We start from the raw sequence: 17,101 nt of genomic DNA, 5'->3' as shown, positions 1-17,101 counted from the left end.
AAAACGTATTTTATATCTTTGACTTTCTTCTTTAATCCAACTTGTAAATGTAGTTCTCATTCCAATAACCTTTAGTCAACATATTCATTCATTATCAATAACTAGATAATGTATTAATTAAACAAATAAAATGATTATAGATTCAGGCACCTATTACATTTTCAAGATTTCTTCTTACACTTTAAAATGATAGTTCCACTAAAATGTATTTTATATCTTTGACTTTCTTCTCTAATCCAACTTGTAAATGTAGTTCTCATTCCAATAACCTTTAGTCAACATATTCATTCATTATTTTTTCCACAATATTTGTTGAGGAAAATAATATTATTTATTAGTATATGCCAGGCAATATGCTAAGTACTGTAGATAAAAGCATCATTTTTTTTCTTGTGAATGTCTCTTTCCTGGTCTTACACTAAAAGGGAAAATTAGGAGGACTGATTTCTCCCAGCTTTCATCTTCAATTATCAAATGTTACAGCGTATCTTACTATCAGAGTTGTAAGGACACTCATTATCTTGTGTTTGTTGCATCAAAATAGGAACTAGCACCGTACTGTTGGCTGAAAGAGAACGGGATACATCTCCTAATGGCTTTAAGAATTGGGACTTCATGTCTGTTCACACATGGGGAGAGAACCCTATAGGTACCTGGACTTTGCAAATTACAGACATGGTGAGTATAAATGAGAGGATGAAGAAGCACAAGCTTACTTTTAAACACTTTGAAGCACTTTTAAGGTTGATTTTGTCATTAATTAGGGCGCTAAAGAACTATACAACTCCTTAGTAGAAGTAAGAGAGACATGTAGTGTTTCAAACCCTGCCAGCTTTGTTATACAGATCATAATCAAAAAAGGGTTGGCACTAACCATACTACAGAATGGAAAAAAAGATACACCGATTAACAGTGTGACAGGCTATGGGATAAATCAGTTTTCCCCATGTCCGAATGCAGCCAGCTGCGTTACCTATTCAGCGCCAAAATAACTGTATTAACAAAGATAGTCAAATGCTCAGACCAGCTTTGGTTTAACAATCTGCTGGAGTTTCACGAAGGCATTCTTACAATCATTCTGCAGTGGCTATTTGGAAGTAGCTTAATGTTAGGCAAAATATCTTTATATGACTCTTTTTTTTTGGTACCAGTTTTAATCATGAGACAAACCAAAAAGCATTTCTCATGTCCCTTTTCTGTTTACTAACACACTTTGACATCCCTCTGTAATTTTAACACACAGTTACAAAACTGAAAGGACAGAGCAAAAATGTGTGAGCAAAAAGCCAAAATAAATGAATTATTTAGTTTTGCATCATTTCTCCAGCATTCTTTATAGGTGAGAATATAAAAGAATAGCACTTTGGCTTTGAGCTCTTCTGAGACAAAGTATGATAAGTACCAGCACTGTAGATTTCAATGTCTAGATAACTTTTTAAAAAGAAATTACTTTAAATTCTTAAAGATGTCAATTAAATTAATACAAATTCTATAGTCATTTTTTTTTTTTTTTATCTAAGGATAGCTTTCTCCTAAAGACTGCTGAAGTTGTGATTTAGAAATGGAAGTTGTAAAAAATCGTGCTCTCATAGATAGGGCAAGAAAATGTTCTTAGTGGGTTGTCCTGTTCTTGAACATGGCCTCTATGCTTTAACTCACTTTCACCACGAGGAAACTAAGGAAACCTATTTACCAACATGGGATTATTTTTTATCAAGTTTGCTAAATCTGACCCTACACTTTTAGATTTTTAAAAAATACTTTAGATTTTAGCATATTATTTATAACATAATTATTGAGCCTCTGAAAATTATTCTTCTTTCCATAAGTACATAATTTGCAAGGGCTAATTAATGCTGGAGTTTATTCACAATACTGCATAGAGACTGACTTTTTTCCCAATGAAATGTTATTGTAAGTTGATAATTGGGAAATATAATTTTATTTATGCAAGGTACAGTTGGCTTTTCAATAACACATCCAGTATGGGAAAGAAGATTTATTTAGAGGGTTTTGATTTTTTAATTAAATGCTTGATTATGAAACAATTAGCTTCTAAATTGTTGAACCTACAAACTGTCAATTTTTATAGCAAGAATGAATTCAATGATTTCTTTTGACCCAGATCTCTACACATGAAATGCATAGAATCTTAAAATTAGATTTTCACTATGAAATCCTTTTTAGATATTTGGAATGAATTTGTTTTGTGTTATTGAAAACACACACTAAAATATATGTATGCTTATTCATTAGTCTGGAAGAATGCAAAACGAAGGAAGGATTGTGAACTGGAAGCTGATTTTGCACGGGACATCTTCTCAGCCAGAGCACATGAAACAGCCTCGTGTGTACACGTCCTACAACACGGTCCAGAATGACAGGAGAGGGGTGGAGAAGATGGTGGATCTGGGGGAGGTCCGTGTGGCTCTGTTGTTGGCATGTTCTCTTTTGAACTGCAGTAGACAATGTAGTGAATGAACCTGCACCTAACTTCTAGACAGGGAGTAAGTGTTTTCCTCCCTGTCTAGAAGGGGAGGAAAAGGAGTGGTAGTGGTAAACTGTTTATTTTCCATAGGATGAAACCTTATTTTTTTCATTTGTTCTTTTATCCAGAATTTAGAAATTAAAATTGAATGAATTCAAATTATTAAATCCCCTAACACAGATTTTATCCATTTATGACAGATACCAAATTGAAAAGAAAGCTGTTTTTATGCATGATCACATATGTCTAACACTTGCATTACACTTAGTTTTTAAGCATTTTCCACATTATCTCGTTTAATCTATAATCCCTATAACCTAGGAAAGATAGACATTAGTATGTCCATTTTGCAGAAAGGAAAATAAGGCTCAGGTGGCAAAATCATGTGGGCTTCTCTTTCCTAATTCTTTAACTGACGTTTCTTGGTAACACTAAGGAGAGCTATAGAATCACAATTTCTCTCAGAACATGAGAGACAATAGCTAAAGTAAGTCACTCACATTCCTGGGTCTCAGCCTACTGGAGCTGCTGGCTTCTGCCTATCAGATGAGTGGGGGGCAGAAACCCCACTTTCTTTATCCCTGTATTCTTCATCCTCTAGCACAGTGCCTCTGATGTCGTAGGCAGGTGTTCAGAATTTCCAGAATGGCCTTCTCTAAATAGGTCTGGCTCTGTGCTGGGTATTTTGGAAAATATAGGTATTTATTCAAGAAATTTATAAACTAACCGTGTGAAGGCTTCAGCTCAGATTTTGGCCCCATTCATAGTCTGCAAAGTGGCTTCCCTCCAGGGCCTGAGTCCCAGGGCCTCTTCTTCGTAGTCTGGGAAGCGGGTTAACCTGATGAGTGTTTCTCCCTCTGGTATTCCTTAAGGGGTACTACCAGGACCCTTCTGTTGTTAGAACATGGAAATACTTCCACAGTGGTTGCCCAAGAGTGGCTTCCTGAGCTCTGCAGTTTCCTCCTCCCCAGCCCACCACCTCAATCTCTCCCCTGGCAGCCCAGTGCCTAAAAGGGTAGTTCCGGCAGAGTAAGCACCTCCAGGAGTTTGCTCCCACACTACAGCACCTGGTGGGAGTCTTCTGTAAGAGTTGTTAAATATTTAATATCCTCTTCTTCCCAGATGGATTCCACTATAGCACACTGACAAGTGAAGGAAACTAACACATACTGAGCACTTATCTATACCATCTCATTCAGTCTTCAAAACCACCAGAAATGGAGGTGTTCTTATTACTACTTTGCAGGAGAAGCCAAGGGAGATTAAAATGGTTGCCAAAAGTACTTCAGTGAGTAGACAAGTGAGGGTTGAGGCCCAAGTCCATGTGACCCAGCTTCATGTTCTCTTGGCTCCCCACTTTGCCTCTTAAAGGGCAGGCAGTGGGCATGTGCTAGGACTGCAGCGAGCTCACCTGGCCATAAGTAATGAGTCTTCTTTCCTTCGTGGGTGGCATTTTGTGTTTTAGGAGCAACCCAAACAAGAGGACCCCAACGAGAAGCCCCTGATGTCCCAAAGCCCCAGTAGCGGCAATGTGGAAGACAGAAGAGATGAGCTGGCGGAGGGAGCCCCCTCCGAGGCCATGCTGAGACTCCTGCAGAGTGCTTTCAGCAAAAACTTGCCGCCAAAGCAATTGCCAAAGAAGTCCCCAAGTGCAAAGCTCAACATCCCTTATGAAAACTTCTACAAAGCCCTGGAAAAGCTGAACAATCCTTCCCAGCTTAAAGACTCTGAGGACAGTCTGTATAATGACTATGTTGATGTTTTCTATAACACAAAACCTTACAAGCACAGAGATGACCGGCTGCTTCAAGCTCTGGTGGACATTCTGAATGAGGAAAATTAAAATAAGTGTGTGGTCCCAAGTTGGAAATATTCATGCTTCTTCCTTACCCTTAGATTTTGCCTGTGTCCGAAGCGGTTGTTTTGTCATTGATTCCTAGGCTTATAATATCCTTTATGGTACTTTTTCTTTTTCTCCCCAAACTGTACATTTGAAGGGGATGAGCTCAATTAGGAAATCTAACTTCCAGAATTGATCATAGCACATCTTTTAAAACACATCTTTCCTACCGACAAAAGTGAAGTGTTTTGTTCTTTGTGGAATCACAATTGACACACAGCCCTCACACTACATTAGAACACCTCCTTGAGCCCATTTCATTTCTCAAATGCAACGGCAAAACCTGGGCAATCAATGAATTTGATAAAGTAATCTACAAAGAATGAGAGAGAAAAAAATCTTTCTGTAGCTTGTTCCCTGTCTTTGCCACATGGTTCTTCAAATTTCAATACCAAAAAAGCATTTGGAAAGTCTCTAATGAAAGAGTGCACAATTAGACCTATTCTTTAAGCCTTTCTACTCCAAAGTACTACTCATTCCCAGAGTCACAGTCTCATCATTTGGGGGAAAGCTGGATTATTTAGATGTAGAAACAGATAGTGAAATCTGCATTTTCTGGTTTGAACGTTCTTCTCTAATTGGTGTACTATGCAGGGGCATCCGTGGCCCTGGTCTCTTCCTGTAGTTAGTCCTCCTTCTTCTGAAGGTTTTCCTTACCTGTCTCCTTTCTTGTCCACAAACTAAATATTGAAAGAACGAAGTTATACCACTTTCTCAGAAAAAAACTTAGACCTGGAAAATTCCTAGTTATAAACTTTTTTAACAATAATAACAGGAAACCACTTATCATCACATGGAAAACTGATGTAATAACAGGAAAATATTCCTAATAGGGAAAACCAGTGACAGGTTTTGTTTTTGTTTTCTCAAATTGTGTTCATTAGAACAAGTTGTTCTGGATCTTTGAAAACTGAATGTTCATTCTTTGACATTAAAAATCTCCTCCAAACCTAGAGCTGATAGTATCCAAATTCTCATCAAATTGCTTCCAAGCTTCAAATCAAAAGATGGAACTGACAGCCCACAGACCTTATTTTGTCTCTTAGGTAGATTTGGTTTGGTACACAGAATGTTTTAAAAATGTGAGTGATTATTGAAAATATGAGATTTCACATAAAACCTGATTCTCAGACCCATCTTCCCTCATGGCAACAGTTGGCAGGAGCTGAGTAACAGCTGCCTGAGTAGACTCGAGCTCCGGGTCCCCATGGCACCCTGCTCCGTGCCACTTACAATGGCCCTGTGACTCATTATTGCACTAAATGAACGTGTGCAAAGTGTAATTTCATTAGGAAAAAAACCTACCCTCAACTTCTGTTAGGCACGATCTCTATGATAATAATTATAAAAGTTTGCTATGATCCAATTAGGTTGCATTTATAGGCAAAAAACAAAGGTATTTTAGACCCCCAAAGTACCTGTGAAATCTAGTTTGACATATTCATTTAATCTCACCCCACCTGGATGCTCACTTATACTGATTCATTCATTGCCAACCTCCTAGCTTCCCTCTTTCAACATGCCCACATAGGCACCAGCCACCTACAATTGTTGGCTTTCTCCCATTGAATTTGCCGTTCGCAATTCTATCATGAACTTTGAACTTGATAAGGCTACTGATGGCCTTGAACTGGTTCAGGAAGAGAATACTAGTCTGTTTCTCACTTTGACTTGAAGTGTAGTTGGTAAGACAAATTTTCACCTGCAATTCTACTGTTTGAATTTGTACAGAGTGAGGTTATTTCCACAGTAATACCTGTGATACATAGAGACTGTTCTCCTAAAATACATCTTGTATCTCTCTGTCCTTAGAAGTTTCATGTGTTGTTTGATATAAAGTGTTGGATAGAATTTTTAATATCGCAGCACATCAAAAAGTATTAAAGCTGAAAAGGATCAGAGGGTTATTAGATTAACTTTCAACTAAAAAACAAAAACTAAGGCACAGAGAAGCCAATAAGTGTTAATAAATACAACAGTTGATATTAGAACTCATCCTTTTCCCACTCCTAATCTAGGGCTAAATGTATGAAGCTTTCTTTTTAATCCTTCCTAATAGTATCTTTTCCAGGTTAAAACCCCAACCAACTCATTGGGTTATAGCCAAAGGTTCACTCTTGAGAAGCTTTAATATTTAAATAAAATCATGTTTGAATGTTTCCAACCTGGAGTATATTGTTCAGACATAAAACAGTTTTGTCAGTGTTTCTTAGTGCCTGTGTGGATTTTTGTGAAAATGTAAAAGAGGAAACTTACATAATATTTCTCTTGGAATTTTAAGCTATATTTTCTTTACAGGTGTTTATAATATACCAATGCTTTTATCAAACAGAATTTTAAAAGGCATAATAAATTGTATTAAAGAACCAAAAGTTTTCCTGAGAATAAGAAAGTTTCATCCAATAAAATATTTTTGAAAGGCATGTTCCTCTGTCAATGAAAAAAAAAATATGTCTGTGTTGTGATATTAAAAGTGACATTTGTCTAATAGCCTAATACAATGTGTAGCTGAGTTTAATGTGTGGTCTTAGCATTCTTAAGGGAATTCTCACATTATACACCTGATGTATTAACCAGAATCTGTAAAATATGCTTATAAATCAGAAAAATAAATGGTTTCTCACTAAGTCAAAAAGAAAAAAGCTTATGTTTCCAATAAAAACAGGATCTCTCTTATTGTGTTTCCCGAATGGACTATAAAAAAAAAGTTGAAAGTTTACATTAAAAAGTTAATTCCTTTTAAGGAAGATGGGCTTTCTAGGAAGCAATTTAAGAATCTACCTGAATAAAGTATGTTTTATTTTCCTCTTTAGCCCAATCTTTACTTTCTTGACAACACACAAAGTTGTATGACTGAGCCTTAACTGAAATGTTGAGGGGAAAAAAAAAAGCTAAAAGGACTTACTGTATGTAGAGACATGATTCCCAGCAGTTCACCAGACATGACTTAGTTTATAGGGCAGAGTATAGCAGCTAATCCTCAGACTCTCCTAAGTACCAACTTTGATCTGTCCTCAGGCTCACTTTTCCCTCCCACTTCAAACCTTCATCCCTGGAATCTCCACCCACTATTTAAAAATTTGACCTTTCTCCCCTTGGGGACTGTTTTTTCCTCAGACTCCATTCCTTCTTCCTGTCAAACTAGAATGATCTTTCAAAAATTCCAGGGCTGTCCTAAGAGGGTTTTGTCCTTCATGTCCAGACATCTTCAAAGTCTTTCCATCAGGAAGAGTTGAAGATATGTCTCTTTTCTTTTTATTGATTAATTCATTGATTTAAAGTGTACAGCATGAGGTTGTGATGTATATATACATCGTGAAATGATTACTATAGTCAAGCAAATTAACATATCCATTCTCTCACTTAGTTACCTTTTTCTTCTTTTTTTTATGGTAAAAGTACCTAAACGCTATTCTCTAAGCAAATTTCCAGTATACAGTACTTTTTTATCAACTATATTACTCATGCTGTACATTATCTCTAGACTTATTTATCTTACATAACTGCATTACCTACATCTCCCCAGTTTTCCCCCCTGCTCCCCACCCCTGGCAACCACTATTCTACTTTCTGTTTCTATAAGATTACGCAGTATTTTTCTTGCTGTGCTTGACTTATTTCACTTAGCATAATGTCCTCTAGGTTCTTCCGTGTTGTTGCAAGTGGCAGGATCTCCTTTATAAGGAAGAATAATATTCATTCATATTGATATATATCTCACTATTTCTTTATTCATTCATCCTTTGACAGTCTGTTTTCTTTTGAATATTCATTTGGTAACTATTGGATTAACTTTGTGCAGGCTGTGAGTACAAACACAAACATATTCACATGTCCCAAGAATAAACACTAATTCTTAAACGCGAATTTAAACCCACGAGGAGGAAGAGAAATGTTTTTCTAACTGCCTTGTAATTTGCAAGGCCATAGCATTAATACACATGAGAGCTGGGATTAGCCACTCTGTTCCCCCTGCTGCTGTGGACAGAGTATACTTTCCTGGACCTTTGATGTTGAGCTCGACTATGCGATTTGCTTTGGCCAATGAAATATTAATGCATGTGATGAAAGCAAGGGCCTCAAATGTGCTTGTACAATCTGGCTTGGCTTTTGCTTTTTAGTAATCCAGTACTATGAGAAGAGAATGCCCCAAGAGCTACTGCCCCTTCAACCTGGTTTCCAGAACAGATACCTATAGAGCAGATCTAAGCCAGATCCACATTCTGGAACCAAGTCCAGCCAGCTCACAGCATGAAGCAGAGCTATCCTCATGAGTGCAGCCTAAATAAGCTGAACTTTTCACCTTGTCAACTTGTATAAGAACAAATTCTTGTTGTCGTAAGCCACTGAGTCTTGGAATAGTTTGTTATACAGACTTATTGTAATAATAAAACTGAAATAAAAGTTCCGTTTGTTCATTCTACCACCAATACCACCCCTTTCAAATTGTGTCTTCTTGAGCCTAGAGCATGAGAAAGAGCCAGTATTAAGCCATGTCCCTCTTAATGCTGATCCCATAGCTAAACAGAGGTCCTGCTCAAGCTTTGAAATTTTTATTTTTAAAGATCTGCCTAATGTAGTTTCTCCTGAAAGCAGAGCTTCAGAAAATGACTTCTTTATAGATAGTTTATTTAGGAGGTAATAGCAGGGAGCAGAAGTGACTCACACGTACGTGAGAGTAACATGGAAATGGTGATTAGTGTCCATTGGTGAACACATAGAGCTTCTGAAAGCCTGGAACGAACATTTCAACTGATTATGGCCTTGGTAAAAGACAACTCAGATCAGACACCTAAGCTACCTCCAACCTCACCCTCATCCAATGTCTTGGTATTTCCATTAGCTTCTCTCAGAATTTAGATGCAACTCCAGGGTAACAGGAAAAAAATATATGATTGACTGATATCAAGTTTACACTACTTATTAGAAAGGAAAATCTTCATAGAAACAAAATTCTGATATAAAAATGAAGTAATTTTTGCTCACCTGTGTTTTTGGCTTGCAATTTGTACACACTGCCTGTATGTTGCTATCTTTAAGTATTTTTAAGCATTACTCTATTGTCAATGTATGGATAAGGAGAGGACTATAGTCATCGTGTGTCTATTATTCTCCTGGCAGGTGTCAGGGAGGCAGAGACCACTTTCCTGGTTTCTGTACTGGGTCTCTGTCATGTGCATGACTTCAGTCAATTTGCCTGGAACACCACAAAGCACTTTCCCTCCACTCCACACCACAGACGCTCCACCTCCGCGCACCCTTATGCTGTGGGTATCTTTATTGAATATTTACCTGGAGAGGGAGCCACAATCTCAAAACATTCTCAGATTTGTTGCTGCAGGGTTGTCATGGTTGTTCCTTTCAGTTCCTTTATCCCTTTCCCCAGTAACCCCAGCGGCAGGTGATTTATAAACCTAGATGATGTTTTGATGACAGGAGAGCGGCCACCAGGCTTGGTTCTGCCTCAAATACTTTGCAGTTACTTCTTCATCATCACTTTTCTCTTTCCAGACACTACCAGGGCCCACCTCAAAACTCATTGCTGGGGAGGGTCCAGTGCTCTCCCCACTTCGTGCACAATTTTCAGTTTATGATCACAGTCACAGAAAAGAATGTCACTTGAGTGTTCCATGGTAGTGTGCATGATGACAGTCTGTTTGGGACGAGGAAATGCTTCTTGGGTAGTATAAATTTTGAACCAAAAATTTTAAGATAAGAGAGATTTATAATGAGAGAAATACATGGGTTGTTTCAAGTTCTCTTGCCCGTGAGAATCAGAATGAAGGAAATCCACCTGTGAGATCCTATTCAGCCCCTCAGGCCTTTCAGAGGTGAAACAAATCTACCTTGTTTATCTGAACATAAACTTCCTTGCCTCTGGTCATTCTTTACTGGTATTTGCTAAGCTTTCTGGACATGAATGAATGGCCCTCAACCTGCTGCCATCTTGTTATGATGCTATTTTACTTACAGAAACCAAAAAGCCACAAGCCTTAGGTTTTCTCAATTTGTTGCTATAAATGATATTGTTCTAATCATCAAAGAGCAAAAAAATGTCTGAAAATGTTACAGCAGCGCAGAGGGGCCAAAAGTGTGGACTCTTGAGTCAGCCATAAGTGAATCTGAATCTAGACTCTCCCACCTCCTACCTGTGCATGTCCTTGAGCAGTTTGCTTCACACTTCTGGGCCTTATTTTCCTTATTTATAATAATGAAGTTCTACCTACCTCTTATAGGTTTACTGTTAGGATTAAATAAGATAGTGCAGGGCAATAATTTAGTATGGTTTCTGTACAAAGTAAATATTCAGTAAATGTTAGTTTTTTTATTAGTGAGATTGTTGCTCTTGTTATTATTGTGGTGTTATGAAAAGAAAACAGATTTTAGAGGCAAACCGATTTGAATTTGTAGCTCCTATCTACAAATCCAATAAAGGAGAAAACATCAGAATTAATGAAGAAGATGGAAGTACTGTAAAATGTTGCCGGCTAAGATTGTGTTGCCTTGGGAATTGTCATTCCTACGTGAGCTTTCTTTTCCTAAGGCCACACTGGAAATGGTTTAGTCATCGCCAGTACAGACCGGACTGCAATGGGAAGGAAAGAAATCCTCTAAGGGACAGCTGAGTCTCAAAATGCAGTTCCCCAAGACCAAGGAAAGCCAGAGGCCAAAGTAAGGAGAAAGAAGATATTGAATAAAGAAAATAATTTAATTTTGTCTTATAGCCAATTACTTTCTGTACAATGAGCTGGAGTAACAGTTTTCAAATACAAAAATGTTATAAAGCATTGAGAGGTGCTGTAATAACAGAAAAACAATGAGTTCTTTCTTAACTATATTCACAGCATAGTGCACTACTTAATTAAATTCTCACAAGAATTGTAAAACAAATACAAGATAAATAGTATTATTGTCCTTATTTTGAGAATTAGAAAATTGAGGCAGAGAGGTAATGTGGTTTGCTTAAGGATTTACAGATAGCAAATAGAGCTGAGATTACTGGAAGTAATTCCAGAATCCAGGCTATGCCTTATGCTAATCCGAGACAAAAAAAGGTGATGTAACATTTCAGAAGATATTTATAGTATGGGAATCAAATGAGTACTGTGTGTCTTATGCTATCGATTCTTTTTTTGCTATTTGAAATAATAAATTTTGCAAACTGATGCTTTACTAGGCAATCTCATTCTTCCAGGGATACCTAGATAGAGTTTATACACTTATTTACTTAGGATTTTGGAAACCTCAATAAATGTAAAAGTGAGAGAAGAAGTTTTCCTTGTTAATCATCATTCCTTGGCCTATCTTGAAATGGACCAAAGCTCTCAGGGAGCAACAGATCAACCTAATAACTGAGACATCCCTTGGATCAAGAATTGACCCCAAAGCTCTTAGGGAGTAACACACCAACCTAATAACTGAGGCATCTCTTGGATCAAGAATCAACTCCGTATGAATTCATGTGTAGACTAGCCCCAGGGCTGCTAAAACATACTGAGAACCAGGGTATTGATTCTAGGATTAGTCTACTATGTTGGGCCATTCTATTTTTGTCCCTGTTTCTTGGCCTTCCTACCTTGAGGCTAATGTATCATCTTCTTTTTCTAAGTTTTCTGAAGCATTCTTCAGCATATTGATCATTGGGGTGTGTGTGTGTATTTACATGTTTAAAAAGGATTCCCTGGTCTTGTACATTTGTGGAAAAACTTGAGTTTTTGCATTTCTTCGTGGTAGGACTTCTCAGGAGGTTTTTTTGGTTGTGTTTTTTTTTTTTCTTTTTCTTTTTTCTTTTTTTTCCAGACAGAGTCTTGCTCTGTCACCCCAGGCAGAGTGCAGTGGCTTCATCATACCTCACTGCAACCACCAACTCCTAGGCTCAAGTGATCCCCCTGCCTCAGCCTCCCAAGTAGCTGGGACTATAAGCACACACCACAATGCCCAGCTATTTTTTCTATTTTTAGTAGAGATGGGGTTTTGCTCTTGCTCAGGGTGGTCTTGAACTCCTCAGCTCAAGAAATCTTCTGGCCTCAGACTCCCAGTGTGCTAGGATTACAGGCACAAGCCACCATGCCCAGCAGGAGTTCTTTTAACATACTGATGTGCTCTATGATTCTTCAAGATGAGGGTGCATTTCTTCAGACAGAATCCCTTTTTCCTGGAGCATGTTCCAGGACTAGTGTTCTCTCAGCTCACTTGGGGAAACATTATCTTTCAGTCAACTATCTCCAGTTAATAATTTCCCAGTTTGATTCTGGGCAAGGCTTATGATCACCATATGCTTGATTATTTCTGAGAACTTATGGCTCATGCCTTCTTGTTTCAGTAGAAAATAATGCAGTACCAGTCAGCTGACAGAAAACAGGTGCCAACTGAGGTCAGTGAGGAACATGAGTCAGAGTCCTACAGCAGTGAACCAAGGCGGGAGTTGAAACTCATCTTCATAAGGGAAGACAACTCAGATGTGAGAAAAGGAGAGGGAAGCCACCTAGTCACTCATGTCCATAGCAAGTAGAGTGGCCATTGTTCTAATTTGTTGAGGACAGCCTTGGTTTATCCCTGTTGTCCCAGCATAACTATTTTAAGAGTACCTTGTACAATGATTATATCCTGTTTCTAGAACACAGGTGTGGATTGTCTTCTTGGCGTGCAGATGATAATGTACTTCCTAAAATGTCTTGTTCCCACCACAACTGTGGAGCCTCAGAATTAGGAGGGATTATCTATTTTTCTACCCAATCTTTCCTACATGGGAGATGGACGCTGGGGAGGATTCTCAGAAAAGTGTTGCTCCTTAATAAAAAGAGGTGCAGGGAAGGAAATGTCTTGTGTTTGTCCATACCGCACTGCGTCTATGTGGAATGCCTGGGACTTAGACAGCCATCTTGGGACCTTCTTATAACAGCGTCCATTTCTGAAAAGTTTCCCTAATTCAATAAGCTTCAGGTCCCATAAAACCTGGATCTGCCTCTTGCTCAAGTCCCTGACCTAAGTCACCAAGTCTATGAACTCTATCTCCTGAGTGTCTTCCAAGTCTGCCCACTTTTCCATCTCCACAGCCACCATCCTGGTCCACACTGCCATCTTCTTTCACATCGTTAGTACAAAAGAGTTCTCCCTGGTCTTCATTCATACTGTGATGTTTCTAAATTGTATATCTTATCACTCTCTTCTTGAAAACCCACTGTACAATACTTAGGATAGGACCAAAATGCTTAACCTAGGTCAGAAGCCCTGGAGAATTTGGCCTGAACCTGTCTCTGTAGCTCTATGTCATCTCACTGCCCCATTCACTCTCTGGGTATAGCACACTGGCCTTCTTCCCATTACTCTAACGCTCCAAGTTATTATTCTCAGTCATGCTATTCTGTCAGAAATGCTCTTCTTCCATTTCCTTTCTGGTTAATTCTTTTCTACTCACCCTTCAGAGCTCAGTTCAAAAATCCCTTCCTCAGGGAAGCCTTTCTGACTACTGTACCAGCTTAAGTCAGAACCTCTGATATGCTCCTATATAGCATTTATCACAAGAGCAACCATGTACATAATTAATTGTTTAATGTCTGTCTTCCTGGACGGAATGTAAGCTCCACGAGTATCTCTTGTGCTAACCCCTCTATCCTCAAAGATTAGCACAGTTTATTGTACAATACGGAGGATACCAATAAATACTTATGGAATACCTTGTTGAGCATTTGATTTATCTGCAGGGCCATGATATGCTTTGGAAATGAGAATTGGGGAAATCAAATTCACCCTTCTCAAGCAGAATGAATTGGCAGTGAGCATTTCTGCCCTAGGGTTGCAGCACAGGTACTGGCTCTCAGCAATGCTCTGGGCTCAAGCTGAGGTGGGTTTTGATTCTGATTCTGTGACTAAAAATCTGGGTGACACTGGATGAATTATTCTTCCTTTCCATGTCTCAGTTTATTCATCTGTAAAATAGGAAGAGTAATTTTACTTACCTCATATTTTTATTTGCTTATTTGTTATACATTTATTAAACACCTACTATGTGCCAGGCACTCTGATAGAGGCCAGAAATAGAGTAATGTACCACATGGACACACCCTCTGCCCCCATGGGCACTGTTTTATTCATCTTTGTATCCCCAGTCCTAGCACAAGGCCTGGTATGTAACAGTAGTTTAGTATGTGCCTGTTGAATTAATTAATATGGTTTTTTATTTCCCCACCCATTTAATATGCAAATGAGATGAAAGTGCCAAAGAGTAAAAGTAAAGAAGAATAATAGCTGATACCCACGGAGGACCCACTGGGTGGTAGGCAGAATGCTGAGCCCAGTACATGAATTCTTTCGCTGAGTCTTCATTCAATGATGTAGATCCACTTATTATCATCCCCTTTCTACAGAGAGGAATTGCAGTAGCAGCACAAACAGCAGAAGTCACTTGATCAAGGTCACAGAGCTAATAAATGGAGATGATGCATGAGCACAGATAACTTCACCACACTGACAACACCCCGAAGTTGTATCAAACTCTAGCTGAAAATCCAGAGTCCCCAGGAAAGAGAAAATGAAAAGAGGTGTTCAAAGTTCAGAAAGAGAAACAGTGACATCAGAAAAGCAACAGGGAAATATCTTTCTTTCTCTGGCTATTTACATCCAGCTGCTTAGTTATCTATGAAGACCTCATACACCTTTTTTCCCTCTTCTGTTTTTATGTTCTATGTCAAGCAATAATAATAGACTTAGCTATGTCAGGCTGCATAGTTTTATTTAATTCTATATTGTACGTCATCAGTTGAAGCACTGGATCATAAGAATGCCATATAATTCTGTGTACTTTGATAAGGAAATGCACTTAAAACTGAATTGTAGTCGGCTGATTATTCCTTATACTGATTTCAAAGTAGCCTGATGAAGTAACGTAATAAAAGCTAGACAAAGAAACAAGCCATATGTTATATGTACTAAACACAAGGAAGCCAGACAGAAAACTAGTACCTGAGATCAAAAAGGTGCGTGTGTGACATGGCAAAGCAAATAGCTCCCCTAGGAGACCAAGAGGGCACTCACCAGCACGCCTCAGTAACCAAGTCCAACAATGTTTGGTGCACGTCAGCAAAGTATTTCAAAGGGCTTTTGAAAGCTTCGTTTTTCTTTTTGACTTCTCTTGATCAGTTATTTGTGTACTGTTATTGGTCATAACACCCAATTTCACATTAAAATCACGAGGTCATCCTAACTTATTGCTGAATACATTAACTTGCTTGGTATAGCCTCATGATATTCACATGCAAAATTCTCCAAGAATAATTTACTAGGGTAGCAGTTCTTAAAGTTTTTGGACTGAGATTCCCTTTACACTCAACATTATTAGGACTTCAAAGAGTTTATGTTTATGTGGGCTACATCAGTTGAAACTTTCTGTATTTAAAATTAAAATTGAAATAATTAAATATCTATTTATTAATGCATTTCAAAATTACAATAATAATATCATTGTATATAGCATATTAGCATAATTAACATATTTTTATGAAAAATGATATTTCTGAAACAAAATGTTAGTGAGAAGCATGGCATTGTTTTATATTTTTGCAAATCTCTTTAATGTCTGGCTTAATAGAAGAATTCTGGATTCTACTGTCTACTTTGGCATTCAACTTGCTGCAATATGAGGTTTTGGTTGAAGTAGATGAAGAAAATACAGCCACATATAGATATAGCTGCAAGAGGAAGGAATATAGTTGTGGATATTCTTTGATACTACACAGAGACTTAACAAATAGTTTCTTAAAATCTACCAATGTAGACTCTGAAACTGTATCAATAAACTTTTTATACTCTCTTAAATTAAAATCCTTTGGTCTATCTTGAATGTTGAATAGAGCTTTTATCTATGCATAATTTTGGAACACCATGCATCTTTATTTGGATAATGTTGATTCACTGAGTTACGCAGATGTTCCAAATATTGACACATTTCATCATAACATATTTTTGAAAATCACATTAGTTAATATTATCACCAATTTCATACGAAAAGTATAAGTATTAAGAAGCCGTCAAGGTCATGGTAGTAGACATAGTTTTCTAAAACTTTAATTTCACTTAAAAGCTCAAATTTTATCATTGGAAACAAATACCTTTAGTTGTTTTCCCTGAAATGACAGGCTCCTTTTATTCATTTTAAAGAAAATTTCTGCCAAATACCTAGGTCAGAATAACCACAGTTTGTCTTTCTTTCTTTTTTCAAGTAAAAATGGTGTATCATGCAAAAAGCAGCTAGTTTAGTTTACAACTCAAACAATTGCACAAATGCTCCTCTTCAAGACAAGAATGTTAATTTGGCATGCAACGAAGCCTTTATGTAAACTTCCCATTTCATCTCCCAATTTAAAGGCACATATTTAAGAGTCCATGTTTAATTTTTTACTGCTTCGCCAAGTGTATTCTTAACTGTATCTGGCTTTTTTTTTTTTTTTTACATTAGAAAAAAATTGTGATTGTGTGATGGTGAAGAATACAATGAACATTAGCACAGTTTGGTGTTACTGCCTTGATTCTTACTAAGGTATCATCATAGCCTTTGTACTATCAGTGTAAATGTCAACAAAGTGAAAAAGGCAAATCACATCAGGATTATTATCAAAATAATTTTGGCTTTACAGACACCCTTAAAGGATATCAGGACTCCCAGATGTGTGTGTGGACTACACTTTGAGAACTACTGTGTTAGAGAATTTTTAATA

General features: G+C 37.6%; 1 protein-coding gene across 3 annotated transcripts in view; it reads left to right on the top strand.

Moving 5' to 3' along the window:
* The window catches only part of PCSK1 (proprotein convertase subtilisin/kexin type 1), a 38,750-nt gene extending 33,579 nt beyond the window's left edge, over nucleotides 1–5,171 (top strand). For all 3 annotated transcript variants that reach the window (XM_012638847.1, XM_012638848.1, XM_012638846.1), the window contains 3 exons: nucleotides 545–678; nucleotides 2,257–2,418; nucleotides 3,954–5,171. In XM_012638847.1, coding sequence (XP_012494301.1) covers nucleotides 545–678; nucleotides 2,257–2,418; nucleotides 3,954–4,331 — 674 coding nt within the window. In that variant the 3' untranslated portion in view covers nucleotides 4,332–5,171. The remainder of the gene's footprint in view (nucleotides 1–544; nucleotides 679–2,256; nucleotides 2,419–3,953) is intronic.
* The last annotated feature ends 11,930 nt before the right edge of the window (nucleotides 5,172–17,101 follow it).

The sequence above is a fragment of the Propithecus coquereli genome, unplaced genomic scaffold (genome assembly GCF_000956105.1).
Source record: "Propithecus coquereli isolate 6110/MARCELLA unplaced genomic scaffold, Pcoq_1.0 Scaffold135, whole genome shotgun sequence".
Taxonomy (NCBI): domain Eukaryota; kingdom Metazoa; phylum Chordata; class Mammalia; order Primates; family Indriidae; genus Propithecus; species Propithecus coquereli.
This window is presented reverse-complemented; position numbering and strand designations above follow the sequence as displayed.